The sequence below is a fragment of the Typha latifolia genome, chromosome 5 (genome assembly GCF_019914945.1).
Source record: "Typha latifolia isolate L0001 chromosome 5, TyphaL0001v2, whole genome shotgun sequence".
NCBI lineage: Eukaryota > Viridiplantae > Streptophyta > Magnoliopsida > Poales > Typhaceae > Typha > Typha latifolia.
The window spans coordinates 2,452,783-2,473,383 of NC_133090.1; the positions used below are offsets into that span (position 1 = coordinate 2,452,783).

Genomic DNA, 20,601 nt, shown 5'->3' on the forward strand with positions numbered 1-20,601 from the left:
TAGAGGGAAGAGGAAACGACTCTTCTGGATTTTCGCGGGATCCTTTTGATTTGGGGGCAAATTTCCTCGATCCTGAGACGGGTGACGTAGGCGGGGTCTATTAATTGTGAGAAAGCCTGGCACACGTGTATTCTTGTTATTGGTTATGGCCAGAATAATCAAGACTACTGGACACGTGGCGGCGAAGGGATATGTGAACCGGTACTTGGGAAGCAAGCAACTGGGAGTAGGCGGGCCCCATCCGATGTGGAAAGGCTATCAGGTTGTGGTTGTGGCTGGGTATCTTTGGAACAGAGAAGAAGAATAATGCTCATATGCCTGTTAATTTGCTACAAGAAGTAGCAATTAGCAACGCAAGCCTGCTACAAGTTCAATTTAAAAGGGGGAAAAAGATGAAGAATTTATACTTTCAAGTTGGTAACTAATCTTCTTTCATGATCTTAATACACTTTAAAGTTTAAATGTAAAATTAAGTAAATTTTGTTATGTCAGCAAACTCGCTAAACCAAAGTCGCTTTATGGTTGGCTATGCTCAAGTCTGATGGGAAAAAAGAAAATTTCTTATGACTCAATTTTCTATTTAAAAGCTAAGTTTTGTAATTTCCTAGATGTGTAAAAGAGTTTGAACGGGCTAGTTTTGTCCAAAACTCAAAAGATTGGTATATAGTCAACTGCTTTGTGAAAATAGTATAAAAAAAACTTGGACCTAATTGATGGGATGAATTTGACTTATTACTCACACTAAGCCAAAGTTTTGATCAACAATTCAACCCGATCCTTATCATCAATCGACTCAATCTCCAGAATCACCAATTCCTCCAGCTAAACCAATCATTTGAATAATCAATCAATTTCGGTTTTTGAGAGGAAACAGTAGTGACTTACCTTGTGAAGCATCATCCATATTCTAGCAGATGATTGCTGCACTTTAGGCAGCCAGCCAATTATTGGTTAAAAGATACCTTGTGCACAGCTCACTTAACTCATATATACAGATGTAGAACTATCAAACCTTTATCTACAAAATTACATCCAAGAAAGAAAGGTAAGCGAATGATAGAAGTCCCACAAGCCCACAAATATTAGGTTACAAACCAGAAGCCTCATATAGTAACAGAGTTGTTACAGGTATAGTATCCACTCATTCCATGGCGCAGCTAATTCCCTGCGATGGTAATAACAACATTGGTGGTTAATGAGAACAGGAAACTGAAAGTTCACTATGATGACTAATGAAAGGTAGTTAATAGAATTAATCATCTATGACCAAAAATCCAAGTAATTGTAAAGCATGTATTTTGATCATAAGTTCACTGTACCTAATCAGACAGAAGCAGATAGAAGAGGAACGGAAAAGGACTATTTATCCTTTCAACTCAACATTCTTTTTCTTCTTTTTTGTGATGGTGATATTAGGTGGGTGTGTGACTGTTCGTTAATCGTTCATTTAACAATTAATAAAATCAGCCACCAACTGACTCCATAATCCTAAGACTCACATGCAGCATAAAGTTAAGTAATGGAAGAACGCATTGTAGTATCAGATTCTAGGCACATTAGTGTAATGTAGGAAAAAGACCCACATTTGATTGAGATGGAACTCAGGAAGTTGAACTACTAAAGAATGTCAACAAGAATATAAGGGACAGCTTTCTAAAAAGAAAGACAGTTTAAGACATCATCAAAGATGACATGATTTCAGAGATTACGAAAAATGAATTCAAATAAAATGCAAAGATTATGTACAATAGCTATTAAAGGTCAAGAGCTTCAAAGAATCTCTTCGTTGCTTCTCTCTAAATAGAGATCTCCAGCAATCTCTTCATTCTTGAGGCTTGAGAGTTGTTCTCCAAATAATGTTAACAGCAGTTTCCAACAAAAGAAATATTTCATGAAAATGAGGACTGGCAAACAAAATTATCTAAGCTGCATCAGAAGTTCAGAACCATGATAAAGTGAGTAACATATTAAAAGAATGTCATAACTCGTAACCAGCTGAACTGTGCATGTTATTTCTCTATTCTCTTTCTAAGAGGTTTCTCTTATACTCGAAAAGAAAAACATTACAGTAGTGCAATATATTCTAATAAAGTATACCTAATTATTTTTCTAACGGCTTGTATGACATGTGAAAAGCAAAAGTCTATTATTTATTAAAATATTAATGCTCCAATCTGTTCTATGTGTGGATTAGCCAAATATGGGGCAGCAGAAGGACCATAGATGCAGATGCAACCACTTATGTAGACGCATGACCGCAATTTGGAACATTGCATATTAAGTACTTCTAAACAGAAGTGGATCTTGCTGAATATCTAGAAGGGACCTGATTTATTCTAAAACAGACCCATAGTATGTAAAGTTTACCGAATGACAAGGGTTTAGCTAGTAGGTCAGATTCAACTTTTAAGTTTCTTTATCTCCACATGCTATACACAACAACAAGATGTTAGTGAGTATAGTTAGCATTTCCCTTTTTCATATTGACCGTAGGTCTTCTCCATAAGCACTACATTACTACCTCGTCCTTTCTATTTTAATTCACTTCAGTCACCTTAAAAAGATCAGATTAAGTTCCCTTAGGTACCAATATGATCTTACATTCCTCAATCAGCCTTATATTATTATCCTTGCCTTTTTTGCAGCAGACATTACAAAATGTTAGCCAATGAAAACGCAAGGCAGACATAGATTCAGCTAAAATGCAATTTAAGTTGGAAAAATATGAAGTCAAAATAATAGCCATAAACTGAAGGACATGAACAGCATCTTGACTGCAAATATTCACAGTATTGACTCTGCCTAAAAGTAATTTAAGATGGAAGTTTGAAACAACAATAGATGATATGAATAGCAGTTTGAAACATGAGACAAAAATAAATAGTAGCAAGCATACCTCATTATTGACGCTGAACTGCATTTTAAGTTGCTGAAGCTGCAAATTTTGTCGTTGCCATCGCTGCCCTATAATTGCAAGTCCCATCAAAGCTGCAGCTACAGATACGGACCAGAACATGTTTGTTTCTTTAACATTATTGTACAGAAGTACCATCTGCCTCTTCCACCATGCTTCACATGAAAGGGAAGATCCCTCGATTTCATTCTCCTTCAAATCAGAAGGGTTCGCAGCACCCACAAGAGAATCTGGACTTTGATAGTAAGGATCATCTGCTTTCAAAGTATCACCACTACGAGTACAATTAACCAGTATGTTTACCTTTTTTTCAGCATGAAGAGAATCAAGTCCAGAAGAGATGAACATGACTGGTTCTTCCCTGACTAAATTCAGCCTCTGAAGGGTATTACTGTTCCCAAACTCCTTATCAATCAAAGAGAGATTCTTTCCACTGACAAAAGACTGTACCCCATCTAGGTCACCGTATGATTTAGTCTTACAGTTCTCTCCATAGGTCTCTTTGGGTTGGTCCCGCCCTGCCTCAGCAGAGATTTCGTCTTCATCACAAAGCTCATTCTGGGGTCCTTTGCAATCAGTTTCTTTCAGAAGGTTTTCAAGCCCATTACATGGCAACGAAAAGTGACCAGATAAGAACATAGCATCAGAAGATTCATGTCCTTTAGAAGCGTATTGTGTATCACTGCTCTCAACAGATGCCTCAAATCTTTTTGGACCAGGTGCAGTAGCATAAGTAGATGCTGTGAGAGACACAACTTCCCAGTCAGTTCCAGGGATAGAAGTCTCCTCGCCATTCTTGCTATAGTCAGACATATTTGACAACCTCGCCCCTAAGAGATCGGACATAACAACAGAAGTTCGAGACAGCCTCTCTAATAGCAAGTTGCACCCGATAAAATAATGTAAGACTTATATTTTATAAGAAGGATTGATCTATTAAAATTCTTACAATGTAACAAGCATAGATACACAGAGAATCTCCAAGGGCTTAAGAGCAATATGAGAAAAGCGTATCTTCCAAATATTAGACATGCATATAGCGGCACTCTATCATGCAAATAGACAGTAGTGAAGACTTGTATCCCACGGAAACATACCCAAATAAATTAAAGAATTCAGACTATCGTAGATGAGTAATGCAATAAATTAATTATTAATTGGCAGCGTATGCTGGATTTAAACATTCCAAAAATAATGATAATAAGCAGAATTATAGGTTTTACTTCTCAAAGAGCTTATGGAGATTGAGAACGAATGACTACAAGAAACTGATCCCAAAGTGCACATAATGGAATAAGATAGATAGACTCGCACAGCAGAGGCCGCCATATAGAGAGCTAACTTTTGCACACAGAAACCATAAATTCCAACCTAATATATAAGAAATAAGAAATCCATTAAACAAGCAACCCACTCATTAATCAACCAAGCGTCAAGAATCGCCAAATTTCTTCACCTCGACAACAAATCAAGAGCAACCAAACCCTAATTCTCAAGGACAACACTGAACAAGTGCAAGATCCAAAGCAAAAACTCAGAAAATAATTAGTAAACTAACCAAAGTACAAACTAAGAGAATCATGATCCAGATGGCATACCTCAGGGAAGAAGCGATCGAGCTCCCAACTGCGAAGCAAGGAAAGCTTGCCACGAGAGCAAGTAGGAAAGTGCCGTGGAGGTCGTTTTAAAGCGGCAAATGTCCTGCGACCGATCCAAGGCGACTGTGCAGCTAACAATGGGCGCGCCGTTGTAAACTTGTCGGAATCGAGACAATAGATTTTGGGTTGGTGGGTTGTTGATATTCTTTAGAACTTTTTACTTTATACGAATATCCTCGTAAAAGTAGACGGGTTGTTAACTTTAGTCCATAATTTAAATATACCAGCACGATTAGAACCATCAAATCAATTATGTCTAATTAATTCTGAGAGGATCGACTAAATCCCAGTCCATATATATATAAGAGTAAGGCCCTCTGAATTATTACTCTTTTTTTTTTATATAAACTCTCTAATCTACTTTCCATGGTATATTGATTCCTTAATTATCAAAAACCTCCAAAATACATCTTTTTGTTAGTTATCCATTATATATTTTTTTTCGTTAAAAAATATTATGTGAGTGTTATCTGATTAATTTTAAACCCTCTAGAGATTGTTTTACCCTTAGTTTAGAAGAAAAAAAGTGAAAATAATTAAGAGTAAAATTGTTATTTAACTGTTTTTCGGTTAACACCGTTGGGAGGTGAGTGATTTCCTATAGTTTAAGAGATTAATATATACTAAAAAGTAAAATAGATGAATGGATATATTTGAAAATAGGCAATAATTGAATAAGTCTTAAGCGTAATTATTTCTAAATTTAATTGAAAGTTGGTGGATAATTGACAAGTACGAGGATGTTATTGATACAATGATATCGTGTAATTAATTTAAGATGTTATTGACGAGTAAGATATTTTATATGTCAAATAAAATACAAAAGGTATGATGAAGTTGATATGTGTAGCAATGTTATTACATGATGAATTTTCTTGCCATGCCTCTCATTCGCTCAAGCCTTAATAGGGATTAGATTTCATATTACATTTTCCGATATGTTAAACAGAATTGGCACTTGGCAGCCAACAAGGGCTCTGCAGAGGATTCGCTCCCCAAGAACAAGGGCTGTCTATATTAATTACAAATTAGGACATGCAGGTTGATGTTTTAGAAACGAAGAACCGTTGTCTACATCGTACATCAATCTAATCCAGGATTGAAGTCAATTAATTTAATAAACAAGCTTGGAATTAATCCTACCTCAATCTCTGTCCATTTATCAGAACGAGCGAGATAAGACTCTCGTATCTACTTCTTAATCGTTGTTATCTCGTGTAAACAGAACAAAGATAATAAATAACACCTATCAGTTTAATACGTAGTAGTCAGTTCAATTTGAAAGTGCACTGAGAATTCATATAAGTTCCAAATTAGTATTACATAAAACTTTCCTGCCAATTAAACAGCTCCATGGTAATTACTAGACATGTTTCATTTCTACAAAAATAAATTCGCCCATGCTGGTCTGCACAACATTATCTTAGTATCCCTGGTCAGCTTTTAACCTTTTCACCTCATCCTGCAAACCAAAAGTAATATCTCGAGGTGCATTAGACGCTTACTGCATGCTGAGTACAAGACAAACACTAAGCAGCACAAGAACACATGGTCTAATGCATCTGAACCTAAACAAAATTCAGTAGGTTTTATATACAAATTACTAGCAGACATATAATTCTGTGTATCTTCCTCCAAGTCAAACTGGTCTAAGATAATGTATTATGGGTTTCATTTCTATTATACTACAATAAGCAATACAAAATAAATAAACAGGGAGATGAGATATGCGGATAATTAAGGAGCTGGATGATAATATGAGTGTAACATTGCATATGAGTGCAAGATCAGTGATATATCCATCACTATAAATGAAAGAACAATCCACATATCTTACTCGACAGCAATAGGATAAAGTCACACAAGGAGGAACATCTTGCTACTGTCCTACAAGTTCATCCTCGTCATTCTCATTGCAATATACATATATGTGTGGGTAGGTTGTGTGTTGTCTCCACCACATAAGATTCATCCTTCAAACTAAACTGTTCTAGTTTCAGTAGGTGCCAATCTGAAATTGTGGTCAATTTCAGTAAGATGCCTAAAAGAATGTCAGTTTGGAACATGCCAAAAGCAGCGTCACATAATTAAATGATTAATCTTGTGAAACCACCTGTGTTTCAATTATGTCAATGGTCAAGAATTTCTTAATCCTAAATTCAAAATACTGAACTTAGGAAGATTTTGGATGTGTATACCATTCAAAGAGACCTGGTGAGCTCCTTTCTTTCCATGTAAAAGTTCAAGTGGCTACTGGGAAATAAATGTATCCTCAGCACAAACTGATGGATTTGAGATGAAGCTTATCCAAACTCCCTATTATTTTCAGTTTCAGCCTCTATAGCAAGAAAATACAAAATGAAAGAAGTGGCAAATTCTACAGTATCATATATTGTAATTCACGCGCACAAGATTGTCTTTTTCACCTTCTAGAAGAAAATCATAGATAAACAAGTTTAGTGAATTTTTTATACGCTCTACACTTCATAACTGACTTCTTATATGACATTTTAAGACAAACTATAGGAGGATCACATTTGTATATAGGAAACTTTTATATCTTAGAATGTATAATCAAAACAAGTTGTTTGGAATCAAGAACGGTTATTAAGTTGAACAAATGGAAGCCTCAAAGAATTAAGCATTCCAAGTTTGTCCAACTTTGAAACCTTTTTAAACCTTTCATTTTAAAGTCCAAGCAACCAACACTGCCAAACCAACAACTCCATGAGCCAAGGAAACATAAACTTCAATCCTTAATCTCCATATAACAACATATTTAAGTGGGGCACTACATTATTGAGTTGGGTTGGCCCATGATGGCACAGCACATTAAAAGGCCCTCACCTCTTTTCCTTTTTCTTTTCTTTTGCACCAGGGATAAAAGACCAGTAGATTGATTTTTAGGAAAACAATTTAATGTATGAATAACGAATTATATATATTAATAACATATGCCTTATGCCATTTATACATACAGATTTATAAGTTATACATCAGATTTCCTATTTATATCTGTGAACTATGATCAATAACCAAATTACTTCCAGCAAGTTTTAAAGTGTGGAACCAATCTTTCCATCTAAGGATCTTCTTTGTGCAAAAAATAGAACAAAGAACTGAATACATTTTAAAACCTCTAAGTCACTATCTCGTGAAAGGTCAGAGAATCAATAGAAGATGATTGTGCGAGAGAAGAAAATGTGTCAATGAAGTGAAAAAATAAAAAATCAAGATATCTTGAAGAGAATCATGAAAATATCAAGGAGATCCTAAAAGATACTGAAGTGATTATTCTAACAATGATAATGAAGATTTTAAAGAACCTAACAAGTCTACGGAATAAAATATTTGTGCTTCCAAAGTGTGGATACATGTGCAAAATGATTCAAGTTGTTTGTTATCTTTCATGGACTAGCACTATAAGATATGTTTTGTGGCATTAATTTATACTTTCTTCCTAATTGTTTGGTGCTTCCTTTCATATTATTTGCTGATGAGATATCCATTCCGCTTCATGGATGGACACCAATGAGATATCTATATTTAACTTGGTGTAAAGATCCTCCAAAAGTTCTATTTTGTGCATTAATATATCTAACATTATAGAAAAGCTACTCCTTAATATAAGGCTCCCTAAAGGACAACTACTTCAAACTACCGTGACATAAAAGATAAACAAAGATACTTTTTTAATATCTCTACCCAAGAAAAATACAAGTTACATATATAAAAGAAAATTTCAAGATTACATTGGCAAAGGCACAAAAATGATCATGAATTCAACACCGAATTAAGGTTACCTTGCTATAAAACATTAAATGCATCTCTAATATGTGATATAATTATATATTTTCCATCTAACTAGCTAGCTTGCCCCTGAATTGACTTAATTAATTGTATTTGTGTGGACAATAATACTTAAGTAGTAAATTTACATCTCAAAAATAGGAAAAGTATTCACATGAATCACCTAATATATTAAATACTATTTTTTATAATCTATTTTTTGGCTTTTATTATGAAGACCCCTATTTGACATGTTGAACTTAGGGCCTTAGTGTTGAGATGGTCCTAGCTACATCAACTCTGTTAAAATTGAAGGAATTCTTACTAGATGAATTACATTATTTTCGTGAATAGCAGAATACACATCCTACACCTAGGATAAAGAAAACTTTTGGCAAGTCCTAAAATTATTGAAAATTTATTTTTGACCACATCAACTCATCATGCCCATTTGTCCATATCCCACATCTATTAATCAAGCCCAAACTCCAAAACTTCAAATGACAACAACTGTTATCCTACCCACACCAGCCTTTACCCAAGTATTTATTGTCATCTACATTATTTATCAAATAATTAACAACAAGCTCACCAGAGCTGCCATGTAAAATACGGCAACTACATATTGCTATGATATGCCTATACAGAACTTGTTTTGAAACTTTAAAGATCCTCCAAATGTACTATTCTCTGATTTGCATAATTATGGTTATAACTTTAAAAAAACTAAGGTTATGAAAAGAGTGATAAGAGTCAATTTAAGGAAGAAATTATCCAACCTCAAATGCTATCTTCAGAGATTGGAGCTCCTTGTCGAGATCATCTATCGCCTGGTTATATGCCTGTGTCGGAGATGACTGGCTCGTCGTGTGAATCTACAATTCCCACCATGAACAATTTTCATTCTAATTACCAAGAAACCCTAAAAACCCATAATCTATCAAAAATTTACCCTGACTATGATCTTGTACTGGAGAGGATGTGGAAGCTTGTAGCCTGCGAACAGCACATTCGGGTCCCTATGCAACTGCCTGCAAACATCAAGAACTACATCAGAAAAAAAGGAAATGAATCCATTAATTGATCAGAATAAGAGAAAAAAGGAGGAAGAATTGGACGAACATGCGAAGGATATTGCCGATGGTGTGGTCTTCGCGCTCGATGGTGAAAGAGGCAGCATTGACGATCTTTGTGTCTCTCTCATACGAAACCCTATAGTGAGATAAGAAGAATGAGAGATTTGTGGAGCGGAAGTGAGGAGATGAGATTGAACAACCGAGAGAATAGAGGGAGATTAGATTACTTCTTGGTACCCTCAGGAACCACGAATCGCTCGTAACGGTCGGGAGCATTCATAGTTGCTTGCTCGCTTCCTTGCTCTCTAGTATGACTAAGGCTACTTAAATTTGTGAGCTGTGGTGAGATCATCGGATGGATGAAAAGACAACTCGGACAATGCATTGCATAAGGTTTCCCCCAAATAGTGGGAGAAATAATATATCTATGTTCTTAGGAAGCAGCACAAATAGAACTACCATTCTATATGAACAATGACTTAAACAAAAAGAAAATTATTAACTTTATTCAAATCATTCCGATAGAACAGCTAGAGAAAACACCTTGAACATGTAGATAAGCTCATAAAGCAACAGCTGACAATGTGACAGAACATTGAACAATTGATTGTTTAACAACTCGAATAAAGTTTAGTATTCTAAGCTTTTTCTTTTCCTTTACAGATAAGGATATCAATTATAACACAAATATTCAGTCAAACATAAAAAAAAAACCTTTCTTATTTACATTTTATTTTGAGAAAACAAAATGCATTAATATATCAGCAATATTTCATTCTTTTACATTATAAGATGACCTGAGGCAGACTTCCCCTCATAGTTAAATGTGAAAAAGAAGAAGACATAGAGCATGATGGATTAAGAATATTATGTAACAGGGTGCAACTGCATAAAAGTAAAGAAATAGTAACAGCAAGCTAAGGTGTACAAGAATTTTAAGTTCCTCATGAAAGAACTATAGAACCCTACACATGTCATTCTGTTATATAAGGAACTCTGTCTATAAGGACAACAAGATGCTCCTTCCCTAGACCTTTCATGAGATCTTCTTCTAGTTGCGTTATTTAATTTTTGCTCCGGATATGAATTCGGATACGGATCGAATTCTAAATTGCTGCAGCCAGTCAGACACAGATATAGATCGAATACAAACCGGATCTTAAACAAATTTGGATATAAATGATATATTGATGGAAACAAAAGAGACATGATATACTCTAGAAAACTAAAAATAATAGTCAATCAAACACCTTATTAATATGCATGAAATCGTCTCTTAGCATTCTTCCCTTTGAAAAGAGCAAGCTAATTAACTAAAAATAGGGGTTAAAAAAGCATATAACATGCCAAGATTATACAGAGGATTATGTAGTTGTGCTGTTAAAAGGAAAATAAGATCAACTGCAACCAAACAACGCTATGAAATAGAACAGAACAAGAGAAAATTTGCAATACCAACTCATTTTACAAGGCAGTATCAAGAATCCAAAGAAAACGGCATAATGACTTTCTCTATACCTAAAAACAACAATCATCTACTCTAATAACATAAAGGAAACTGAATCCAACTTCATATCAACTAGAGCCGATTCAAACCTATCAAGAGAATGGTTAAACGTTTATCTAAAATGACAAAAGTGCTGAGAAGGATGTTACTAGAATCTTACAAAGATGACAAGAAGAGCGTGAAATGGACTTCCCCCGCGAGTCCAGAGGAGGAGATCGCGACCGGAGTTCCTCGAAGCTTCTCGAAGGCGCGGAGATCTCTTCGAGGCGGAGGACCGGGTCCGTTCGATCAGAGGTGGATTGACACCACCACGCCGGAAAAGAGAACGCCGGCGACGAAGTCTCGGAGGACGGTGGGAAAGGGGCCGGCGTGGCAGAGATCTCGATGTCGAGGGGACAGACGACGATGGAGAGGCGGAATGGCGACGGGTGTAGCCGTCGAGATTTGCTTGGCTCTAATGGTGTTAGGGTTAAGTTGGGTTAGCGGGTCGGATCGGGTTAATGGAACAGAGTAATATTTTTTACAATTAAACGGATATCCGATATCTACTATCTGAATCCGACTTCGACTTTGACTTATTTATATGTAACTAGAAGTGTAAACTCGTCGAGCTTGAGTAAGCTGAGCCTAACCCAATTGGATAGCAAAATTTTCTCAGCTTAAGTTGGAGATGAGTTGGAAAAGACTACGTTGAGCTAGCTCACTAACTCATTTGTAGCTCGAGAAAATTTAAACTCAGCTCACTAACTCAATGAGGAGCGACGGTGAGGAGGAGGAAGGAGATGGGGAGAGGACAATGAGGAGGTAGGCTCGTGGAGAAAGGAGATGAAGCTTTTAACTAGGAAAGGGATAGGATGACGACGACAAGGTGAAGTTAGTGGAAGCTGAGAGGAGGAGGTGGGTGATGGGGACTGAGGCATTGGCATCGCCGAACACACAGAGGATTGTGGTGCTTTTGGAGGGGTAGTGGCGGCTGGGATTGTGGGAGGAGTCCAAGAGACCATGTAAAATTAATTTAAGCTTTTCAGCTTTGATATATATATATATATATAGTTACAATATCGAGCGGAATCAGTGGGTTGTAGCTCCACATATGTAGTCCACTAACAATAGTTGTGATGTTTTATATTTGCAAACAGTACTAAAAAAAATTTATGGATATAATATACATATATATAGTAGAGATAAGATGAAGGATTTTAACTGGATAGAACAACAAAGCTTATCGTTAAACACCCTACATACACACTTAATTACTATCTATATAAAGTACCAGTCGCATTCACTACCATAAATAGCAATCTTATCCACCACTTATTCTAAAGAAAAAGAAAAAAAAAAAACAACAACACAACACGCATGCAGACAAACTAAGCAGCAGCAGCATCCACTACGGTTAGCATAAACTCCTCGTCCTTCTCCAACCTCTCCATAGCCTCCTTTTCCAGCGTCAGCTCGACGTCAATGCTCCTCCCTCCATCCCTCCCTGGGTAAAGATACACCATCCCGTCGAACTTATTGTTCCGCCCGCTCCGGACGCGCTCCGGCTTCCCGAACCCGAAGTCCACGTCGTAGACCTTGAACCTCGGCGAGCTGCCGACCGCCACGCAGTTGATGCCTGCGTCGCTGTAGTAGAACATCTTGGGATTGGCCTCGTACTCCTCTAAGCGCTTGGTGATGGCGGCGGCGTCGTGGGCCTGGATGGCGGATTGGAGGAGGGAGGCGGCGAAGTGGTTGGGGTGGGCGAGGAGGAGGGCGGAGGGAACCCCGGTGAAAACGGCCTGGATGAGGTTGCCGAAGTAGGAGGGGGAGGGGAGGGGCGACGCGGGGGCGGCAGTCGGCGAAGACGGCGAAGACAGTGAGGGCGTCCGGGGGGAGGCCGCGGGCGCGGGAGACGGCGCGCCACACGTGGGCGGAGAGGGATTGGAAGGTGGAGAAGGGGGAAGAAGAAGCGGGTGGGTCGGGGGAGGGGGATGAGTTGGTGGAGTTCTTGATTTGGTCGACGAGGGAGGAGGGGAAGGAGAAGAGGCGGGCGACGAGGGGTCTGTCGTTGGAACGGTTGGGGTCGAGCTTCTCGTGGGCGGAGGGGGAGGAGGGGAGAGTTAAGGGGACGCGGGTGGAGCGGGCGAGGAGGCGGTCGTGGAGAGGGAGGACGGAGACCGCGGAGGAGCCGCCATGGGAGAGCTCGGCCCAGGAGGACATGAAGTGCCACGTGGACTGGCCGTCGAGGATCGCATGGTTGAAGGCGCACCCGATCGCGATCCCGTCCTTGAGCTTCGTTAACTGCATCACAAATTATTATTATTTTTGGTTTAAAACAATTCAGAAAGAAAAAAAAAAGTTCAAAATGCTCATTTTTTTTGTGTAAAAAATATATTTAATAAATCTCATCTACATATATAAAGTATAAAACACACACACACACAAAAAGTTTATGGATATGAGGAAATATCATTCTAGGCTCATATGCAGGACAATCACTCCAAGGTGTTTGGTTGCTTAAAAATGAGAAAAAATACTTATTTTTAAGAACATGTCTATTTGTAATATTTGATTGAAAACAATAAATTAAGAAAGTGATTTACTTATTCACCAAGAATCATTTTACTTTCTGTTTTTAACTTCTTTTTATAAAAAGGAAGTTAAAAAGTTGGTCACTTAACTTTCATGAAGTATGACACTTTATTAATTTCACTTTCTAACAATCAAATACACCCTAAGTAGATGTCAAAGTAAATTCTCTTAACCTTTAATAGAAAAGGATAAAAAATACACTGACTTTTGTTTATAGTTTTGTATTAAACAATATAAATAATATATCTTGAAACACATAAAACCAGCCTATTTATGTGTTGCACTGATGCCCCTCCACACAACACATTCTAGTCTTGTAACACTAACTCTAAACCACTGTCAAATTGGACAATGCCTTTTTTTCAAGGAAGATAGCATAATGTCCAATTTAAAGGAAGCACCAGCAGAGTAACTAGCTAGCCACTGACTCTCCATCTACTATTAATGTGGAAGCTTGTATTATACTTTTTAACATCAAGCCAACACCATAAAGTGATATAAAAAAATTTACTAAAGAACATAATAGTAAATTTTCAACTAAGACTTATCATCATGTATGTTTAATGCAACTGCATCAACTTTTGACAAACTATACTGTATGTTAAAAACAGAACAAGCCTAGATCCTTAAAATTTGGATAATCCAGGGAAAGTGTGGCCCACTTGATGGGCATTAGTTGATAAAAAGCAAGTCAAGCTCCTGTGGAGTATAAACTCTCAATGTGATAGTGCATTCTCAATCAGATTGTAGCAAATTCCTGTGACTTGAGTTGCAGAAAATTCACTACTAATTGACACAGTACCATGCAGTAGAGGGCCAAAGTTGCAGAGGATGGAATACAGGGGGAGGTGTGTGAGTACTCACCTGCACGGCGAGGAGCGGGCGGTGGAGCCCCTCGAGGTTCATGACGCCGGTGTACGGCACCAGCTCCTGCAACAGCTTCTCGCTGCTGTCCGCCTCCACTAGCTCAGCCACCGCAACCCCTTCAGCCACCGCCTCGACCACCTCAGCCCCCACCAGCCCCTCCCCCTCGCATTCCACCATCAGCACCCCTTCCTCATCCTGCTTCAATCTCCCGGCCAAGGGATAGAAGTACTCCAGAGCTGCAGCCAATCCATCCTTCAGCTTTCCCACCAACTCCCCAAACTCCCCCTCTGCCTTATACAGCAGCAGCTTCTGGTTATAATAGAATGTTATATAAGGAATGTCAAAGGTAGCCAACGGGCATGAAGGCATTGTCGGGCTCTTGGCAGGAAGGACGTTGGCCTTGTTTGTCACCTTTACGGTGGCCTCAACCTTCCCGTTCGCCGGCGTTCCGTTTCCTGCCACCATTGTTGTGTATATTAGGAGGTATTTTGGGAGGAGAGAGCACAGAACGTTGTGGTGTGGGAGTGTGGGAGAAGAAGGTGGTGGTTATATTATATAGGCTAAAGACTAACTGGTTCATTACTCTGAGGTTATTGATGGGGCGTCTTATGGAGTTTGGTTGGGTGGAGGTGGCATTTATGGGCTTCATGGGGTAGTTGTTTGGCAGTATAAATGCAGTGGCTTCAAGGGTGGTTGAGTTGGACATTATTAGTTTTCACCACACCTCACAGAGTAGTGTAGTGAATGAGTGATGGTTCAGCTGAAAATGGGGCTGCATTAAAGCTCTTGTCATGTAAATGGCACTGCCACCTCTTTGGCAGAGTCATCAAATGGATGTCAGTTCATTGAGGATGAGAAACTGTAGATGTATATGACCAACTTAGGATGACATTTCAGGAAGATAAGACGCTAATTATGCCATTGAGATTCTTGGGTGGGGTGCTTGTGCCGTGGACTAACATGCAAATGTGCTAGCAAAGTTCATTGTTTTAGATATGCAAGTGGAAGTAGGCATGCAATTAGAGAAAAAAGATTAAAGAAACTTGGGTGGGTCCTTATTATTGGAAAACAACAAGGATGGTCGAGCCATACCGATGGAGTTTTGACACTCGGCACAGGTTAGTGGCACAGTCTCGTGCCTAGGTGTGTTGCCCCGTGCCGATCGCCACGAGGGAATGCAGCACCTACACAACTTTGTCAGTTCTTTTTATATTTTAAAAACTAATTTAGAGTGTAGAGATTTATTATTTATAAGGGTCTTTTTACATAGATATAATATTTTGATGCTAGATCTATATAGCTAAAATTTCAGCACGATTAGAATACTCCAAAATTTTCCTCAAATTTTAAAAAATTAAACTTAATATATTAAATTCATTTAAATTGGATCAAAATTGATATATGAACATGTTAGATTAATTACATTGAACTACATTTTAATTATAAATATTAAATTATTTTCAATTAATGAATGCATATAACCATATTATGTATTAATTATTACATTATGTTTTACTTGGCTGTTGCTATATCTTTAATAAAATAGGTCATTTATAATATTATCTAAGGATGATTTATTCTATTGTAAGCTTTGATAGGTATACTCAAACCAAATATATATAATAAAAAAAACATTAAAAGAATATTTTTGAGGCACGCCCGAACTGGCATACCCTCTGCTGACCCAGTATCGGCATGGCAATCCTTGGAAAACAATGTGTATTAATGCAATCCTCTACTGTGGAATGGGAGAATATATGATTTTCAGATAGTTGAACTTGCTGACAGATTATTCCAGAAAGCTATAGAATTTGGAAATGAAAATACTGCAAGATAGAAACAAGAAAGAAAAATATATAGATTTTATCTTACTTCTTTTCTTTGCAAAATGGAGGAGAATGGTGACCTTATCAACTTCATTGGATCCAATCCGATGATAGAAAATTGAATCGAGTTAAAGAGCCTCAGTGGTCCTACTTCAGTGGAGTGTTGGCTCACAGAGGCTGGATTGCAGACTTGATCCTGCAGAGTGCCTAGGAATTGTTACTTCACTATGACCAAGTTGGATCTGGTTCAAAAGGTAAAGTAAAATTACAGAAGATTCTTTTGAAAGCACAAAGAACAGTGATATATCTGAATGGACTAAGAAACCACAACAAATGATCTTAATTCATTTACCTACTATTCCAGTAAAGAAACAAAATAAGATTGTGCTTTCGATAAATTAATTTGAGTGGTAATAAGATAAGTACAAGTATCACTATCCACTTTTTCTTCTTTTGCCGAAAAATCAACCAAATCAAATGTTATAAAGAAGGGACAACAAGGCTGGTACATGCCCATCAAATGGGAGAGAGATTAATATTGACCTACTCAATGCTATGCCAGTTTCTACACATAAGAATTCAACAGTGGTACCGCTAGTTATGTTAAGAGAGGTTAAATTGCTTGTAACAGAGCAACTACTACTACATTTTGACATGAAGACATTCTTTTACGATGTTCAAGTAGAGAAAAAAAAAAGGAACCATGCAATAAGAAAGAAAGAAGAAACGGAAAAGAAAATTGGAGACAAATATATCTGCAGGCAAGTTCACATAGATAATTTGAATTTACCACCAGTATAGATAAGTCGAATTTAGCTTCAGCAACTGAACAAAGAGATCCAATTTAAAACAAAAATTCATAATGAATTTTAAGTGAATAAGCCTCAGTGCAGAAACTGTATTGACAATGCTGACTTTGAAGTATCAAGCTACAGTAGATTTCCATGCATACATGTCACATATATAAGCAATCTTCTTATATTCACAATTGATACCAAAGACCATAGTGAAAGAGACGGACATCAAGGGCCAACTTGCCTGAGACAAAGGTTGCAGCTCACAGTTATGGCTGGATAAGTTAGTAAATTTAGGACAATGCGGCATGTGAAGCTCATCAATGATTGCAATACCACATTGATTTGCCTGTCTTCTACTTTATTGTTTCTATGTAGCAAACCTAGCAGCATTTAACCATCTGTTTAAACTATATTAATGAGTCATTACTGAAAAAAAAAAATACTCTAGTAAATGCAAGAATTAGCTATTAGTGAACCTACTGCATAGTGAACATCTTAGTAATGATAAAATTAAGTTTCTTATGACACAGCATTGCTGTCCTAGAAACGCTCATACATTCATTCCAAAGGGCTATCACCTCTGCCATTTTCAAAGAATTATGCCCAGCTACCATCTTCCAGTGCATGCCATGGTATATTCCAGAAATGACACCAAGAGGCCCTATCCCTGCAGAACTTATCTTCCTATCTGCATCATGCACAAGAAATGAAAAAGACAAAAATAATAACATATCATCATTCCATATTGGCTTTTGATATCATCTAGAAAACAACACAAGATAAACCCACAAGGATGACCACACTGACTTCTCCGGATCAACTATAAGACAGAAAAATAAAACATATTGTCATTCCATATTTCAGGCTCTTTTATAAGCCAAGATTCTCAGGAAATATGTAATTTAACTAAAACTACTTAGAGAAGGAAATTTATCAATTAAGTGATCAGCTCAAGATCTTAGAATTATTAGATTGAAGGTTTAGAAAGTGAAACTAGCACAGTAGAATATCACAAATCTTGATCAGATTAAGCACTAAACTAACAGTAGATTACTTGAAAGTTTAAAGGACTGCATTACACGCTGGCTTCAGTGAGGGGACATCACTTAGTAGCAGCCTAGCAGGTAAAACTGTTAATATTTGAGCTAAGTTCCTGAGAGTTTCTATTTGATTTATTTACAGTAGTCTTTATTAGTTATTACACAGTCTAGCTGTCATTTACTCAGAGGTTGATCCATGACTCTCTGTAGAGCTCTAGGAAGCAAATTATTCATAAGGAAAGAGACATTCAGAAGAGTTAGTGCATCATTGTCACATAACCAAAAAGCAATAGAAGGGTCCTGCAACCTTCAGAAGAAATTATCAGCTAGAAACAATGTTAAACCATTGACAAAGTGCAGAGATATCGGCATATCATTTCTTTATTAGTAACTATCATAAAAATGATACAGACTACAGCAAATAACTATTTCTTGTCCTGCAATCAAGTGCTCTACCTAAGCAAGAACAGATTCCTAAATTGCACATGGCAACCAGGATACTCAACTTTAAAAAGCATAAAGTGAAGGCTGAAGACACTCACCTCTAACCAACAACTGCTGGTCATTAATATATTGATCCAATGTACAGAAAGAGCACAGGAACCAGAGGTCCAAAACATGGATCCACAACAGAAATTGTTGTTTCCAAAAGAGCGGCACTAATTGCAATATTGTTGATCACCTGAATAACAAAGGCTATGAATTGTTCCTTGATGCATAACAGCACAATTGCACATTAATAAAATCAACACATGGACATACTGCAAAACATTTTACATTTGAAGCCTTCTTGCATCATGTCTAGAAATGGCAAATAGCATCAAGTTTTTCATTTCACTCCAGAATAGTAGTAGCTTCCAATATTTGTAATGCAGTCTATGGGCTACAGCTGCAATATCATGCATGATATAACTTCCCTCCCAATTGCCCTCTACGGGCTACGATCACATCTAACTTCTATGCCATCATATCAAATGCATGACTCTATAACAATAATAATTCTGCAATAATTCTAAACCATGTAGAAGCGATTCTCAATAGATTCTGCCAACCAATAATTCGTCATAAAAGTTGGAAAAGGGGAAAAAAGATAACAATTATAATGTCTAGTGAAATCTAATAAAAGAGTATCCAATCTTCCCCTAATTAAGCAAACAAAAGAAGCCATGATGGAAGAGTAACAAGCATGCCAATTCATAACTAAATGACCACTCTTCTCTTACGGCATTAAGAAAACTAATAAGAATCCATGAAGAGTTTATAGGAAACATACATCAAAGAAAACCCTAGTTGATGAGAAACCCAAGGCCCAAGAGGACGGCCTTATTGGGAAAGGCAGTGCCGTGATGCATTAGTAAGCGGAAACGGCCGACTTCATCAGAACGTCGTCAAAAGCCACAATAAGATTATTTATCTACTAAATTCCTCGAATATTATGTTAGTGGAAAATGAACAAAATTAATCAGACGCCACAACACTAGCAAGATACTAATTCCTTTTCTATTTTTTTTAGTGAAAAGTTAGAAACGAAGACTTCATATTGCCGGAGTTGAAACGATACCGCAGAAATTCGAGCATATATTCTTTATTACGAGCTACTAAATGTCGTGATCTGACAATTTATCAAACCAATTTGTAAATTTTGGTTCTCCTAATCTCCTAACAGACCATAAGGTGTTCACTGTCGGATATCTATCTGGCCAGGTTCGTTTCTTATGACCTAAGAATTCAGTGCAGTATGCTTCAAGCATATGAGATCCTCCAACGACTCCTTACCTCCTAGACAAAGAACAAAGTCTATTTAATATTATTTAAATATTAGATGATCTAAATATCATATACATTACTGACGTAAAAATTAAAAAAAAAAAAAAAGGAGAGGTGGATATGCTATCTATGACTTGGAACATTCTTTGGAAGTGGGCCACATTTGAATGGGAAGCCATCAAGCGAGAACGCGTCCATCCCGCGTAGTTATAATTTTGAGCATCGGGGATAGATAACGCGAAACGAAGGGGAAAAGAAGAAAAAGATAAAGGCAAGTGGCGTTTCTTTTCCTCCAGAATTCTATTTTTTAATCTGAGCCTTGTTCTCGAAGGGAGATGAAGTCATATTAGTCCAATAAAGTGTCTTCTGACCTGGGTCTCTCTTTATTTCCCCCTTTTTCGTTGGGCAACTGCAGGATACCCACCGGCTTTGAAGTTTGAACGGCCCGCGTTGTCTCAACTGGGGTAGTTTCTCGCTGAATTGTCCATTATGCCCCCTTCCTCTAAGGCATAATAGTATATTACTTTAGACAGATTACACAACGGCTATTTTCATGCATTTGATTAAAAAAAAATTTTATAAATTACACATTATATTTTATCTATTTTATAATTCTGTCGGGTTACAAAATCGTCAAAAAATAAGATGTGAATCACAAAATAAATAAAATATATGACGTAATTTGTAAAATAACTAATAATAAATAGATAATTTTACTTAGACTCTCCAAACTATCACTATTTGTTTCATACACTTCTAAATCTCTTTTTTCTACGTACAACTCCT

General features: G+C 37.2%; 3 protein-coding genes across 11 annotated transcripts; all 3 read right to left on the bottom strand.

The window, feature by feature from the left end:
* Positions 1 to 857: 857 nt before the first annotated feature.
* On the bottom strand, positions 858 to 4,840 carry LOC140789776 (ATG8-interacting protein 1-like). Of its 3 annotated transcripts, none has more exons than XM_073139600.1 (3): positions 4,513 to 4,840; positions 2,897 to 3,744; positions 858 to 1,165 (listed from the first exon to the last, which is right to left on the bottom strand). In XM_073139600.1, the coding sequence occupies exons 2-3, from the start codon at positions 3,725 to 3,727 to the stop codon at positions 1,142 to 1,144; spliced, it is 855 nt and encodes a 284-aa protein (XP_072995701.1). In that variant the 5' UTR covers positions 3,728 to 3,744; positions 4,513 to 4,840; the 3' UTR covers positions 858 to 1,141. The 3 variants fall into 3 exon arrangements, with proteins under 3 accessions (XP_072995701.1, XP_072995699.1, XP_072995700.1); XM_073139598.1 differs by having other exon boundaries at positions 2,897 to 3,786; positions 4,513 to 4,708; XM_073139599.1 differs by having other exon boundaries at positions 2,897 to 3,782; positions 4,513 to 4,652.
* A 1,004-nt stretch (positions 4,841 to 5,844) lies between these two features.
* Positions 5,845 to 11,387, bottom strand: LOC140788295 (DNA-directed RNA polymerases II, IV and V subunit 11). 7 transcript variants are annotated; one of them, XM_073137494.1, is made up of 6 exons: positions 11,105 to 11,387; positions 9,665 to 9,774; positions 9,484 to 9,573; positions 9,314 to 9,392; positions 9,141 to 9,236; positions 5,845 to 6,034 (listed from the first exon to the last, which is right to left on the bottom strand). In XM_073137494.1, the coding sequence occupies exons 2-6, from the start codon at positions 9,715 to 9,717 to the stop codon at positions 5,996 to 5,998; spliced, it is 357 nt and encodes a 118-aa protein (XP_072993595.1). In that variant the 5' UTR covers positions 9,718 to 9,774; positions 11,105 to 11,387; the 3' UTR covers positions 5,845 to 5,995. The 7 variants fall into 7 exon arrangements, with proteins under 7 accessions (XP_072993595.1, XP_072993592.1, XP_072993593.1 ...); XM_073137491.1 differs by having other exon boundaries at positions 9,665 to 9,757; positions 11,105 to 11,383; XM_073137492.1 differs by having other exon boundaries at positions 9,665 to 9,760; positions 11,105 to 11,383.
* Positions 11,388 to 12,129: 742 nt separating this feature from the next.
* On the bottom strand, positions 12,130 to 14,998 carry LOC140788296 (BAHD acyltransferase DCR). The gene is given in 3 exon segments (XM_073137495.1): positions 12,130 to 12,753; positions 12,755 to 13,227; positions 14,383 to 14,998. Coding segments are annotated over 3 exon segments (1,380 nt in total). The 5' UTR covers positions 14,851 to 14,998; the 3' UTR covers positions 12,130 to 12,314.
* Positions 14,999 to 20,601: the final 5,603 nt, after the last annotated feature.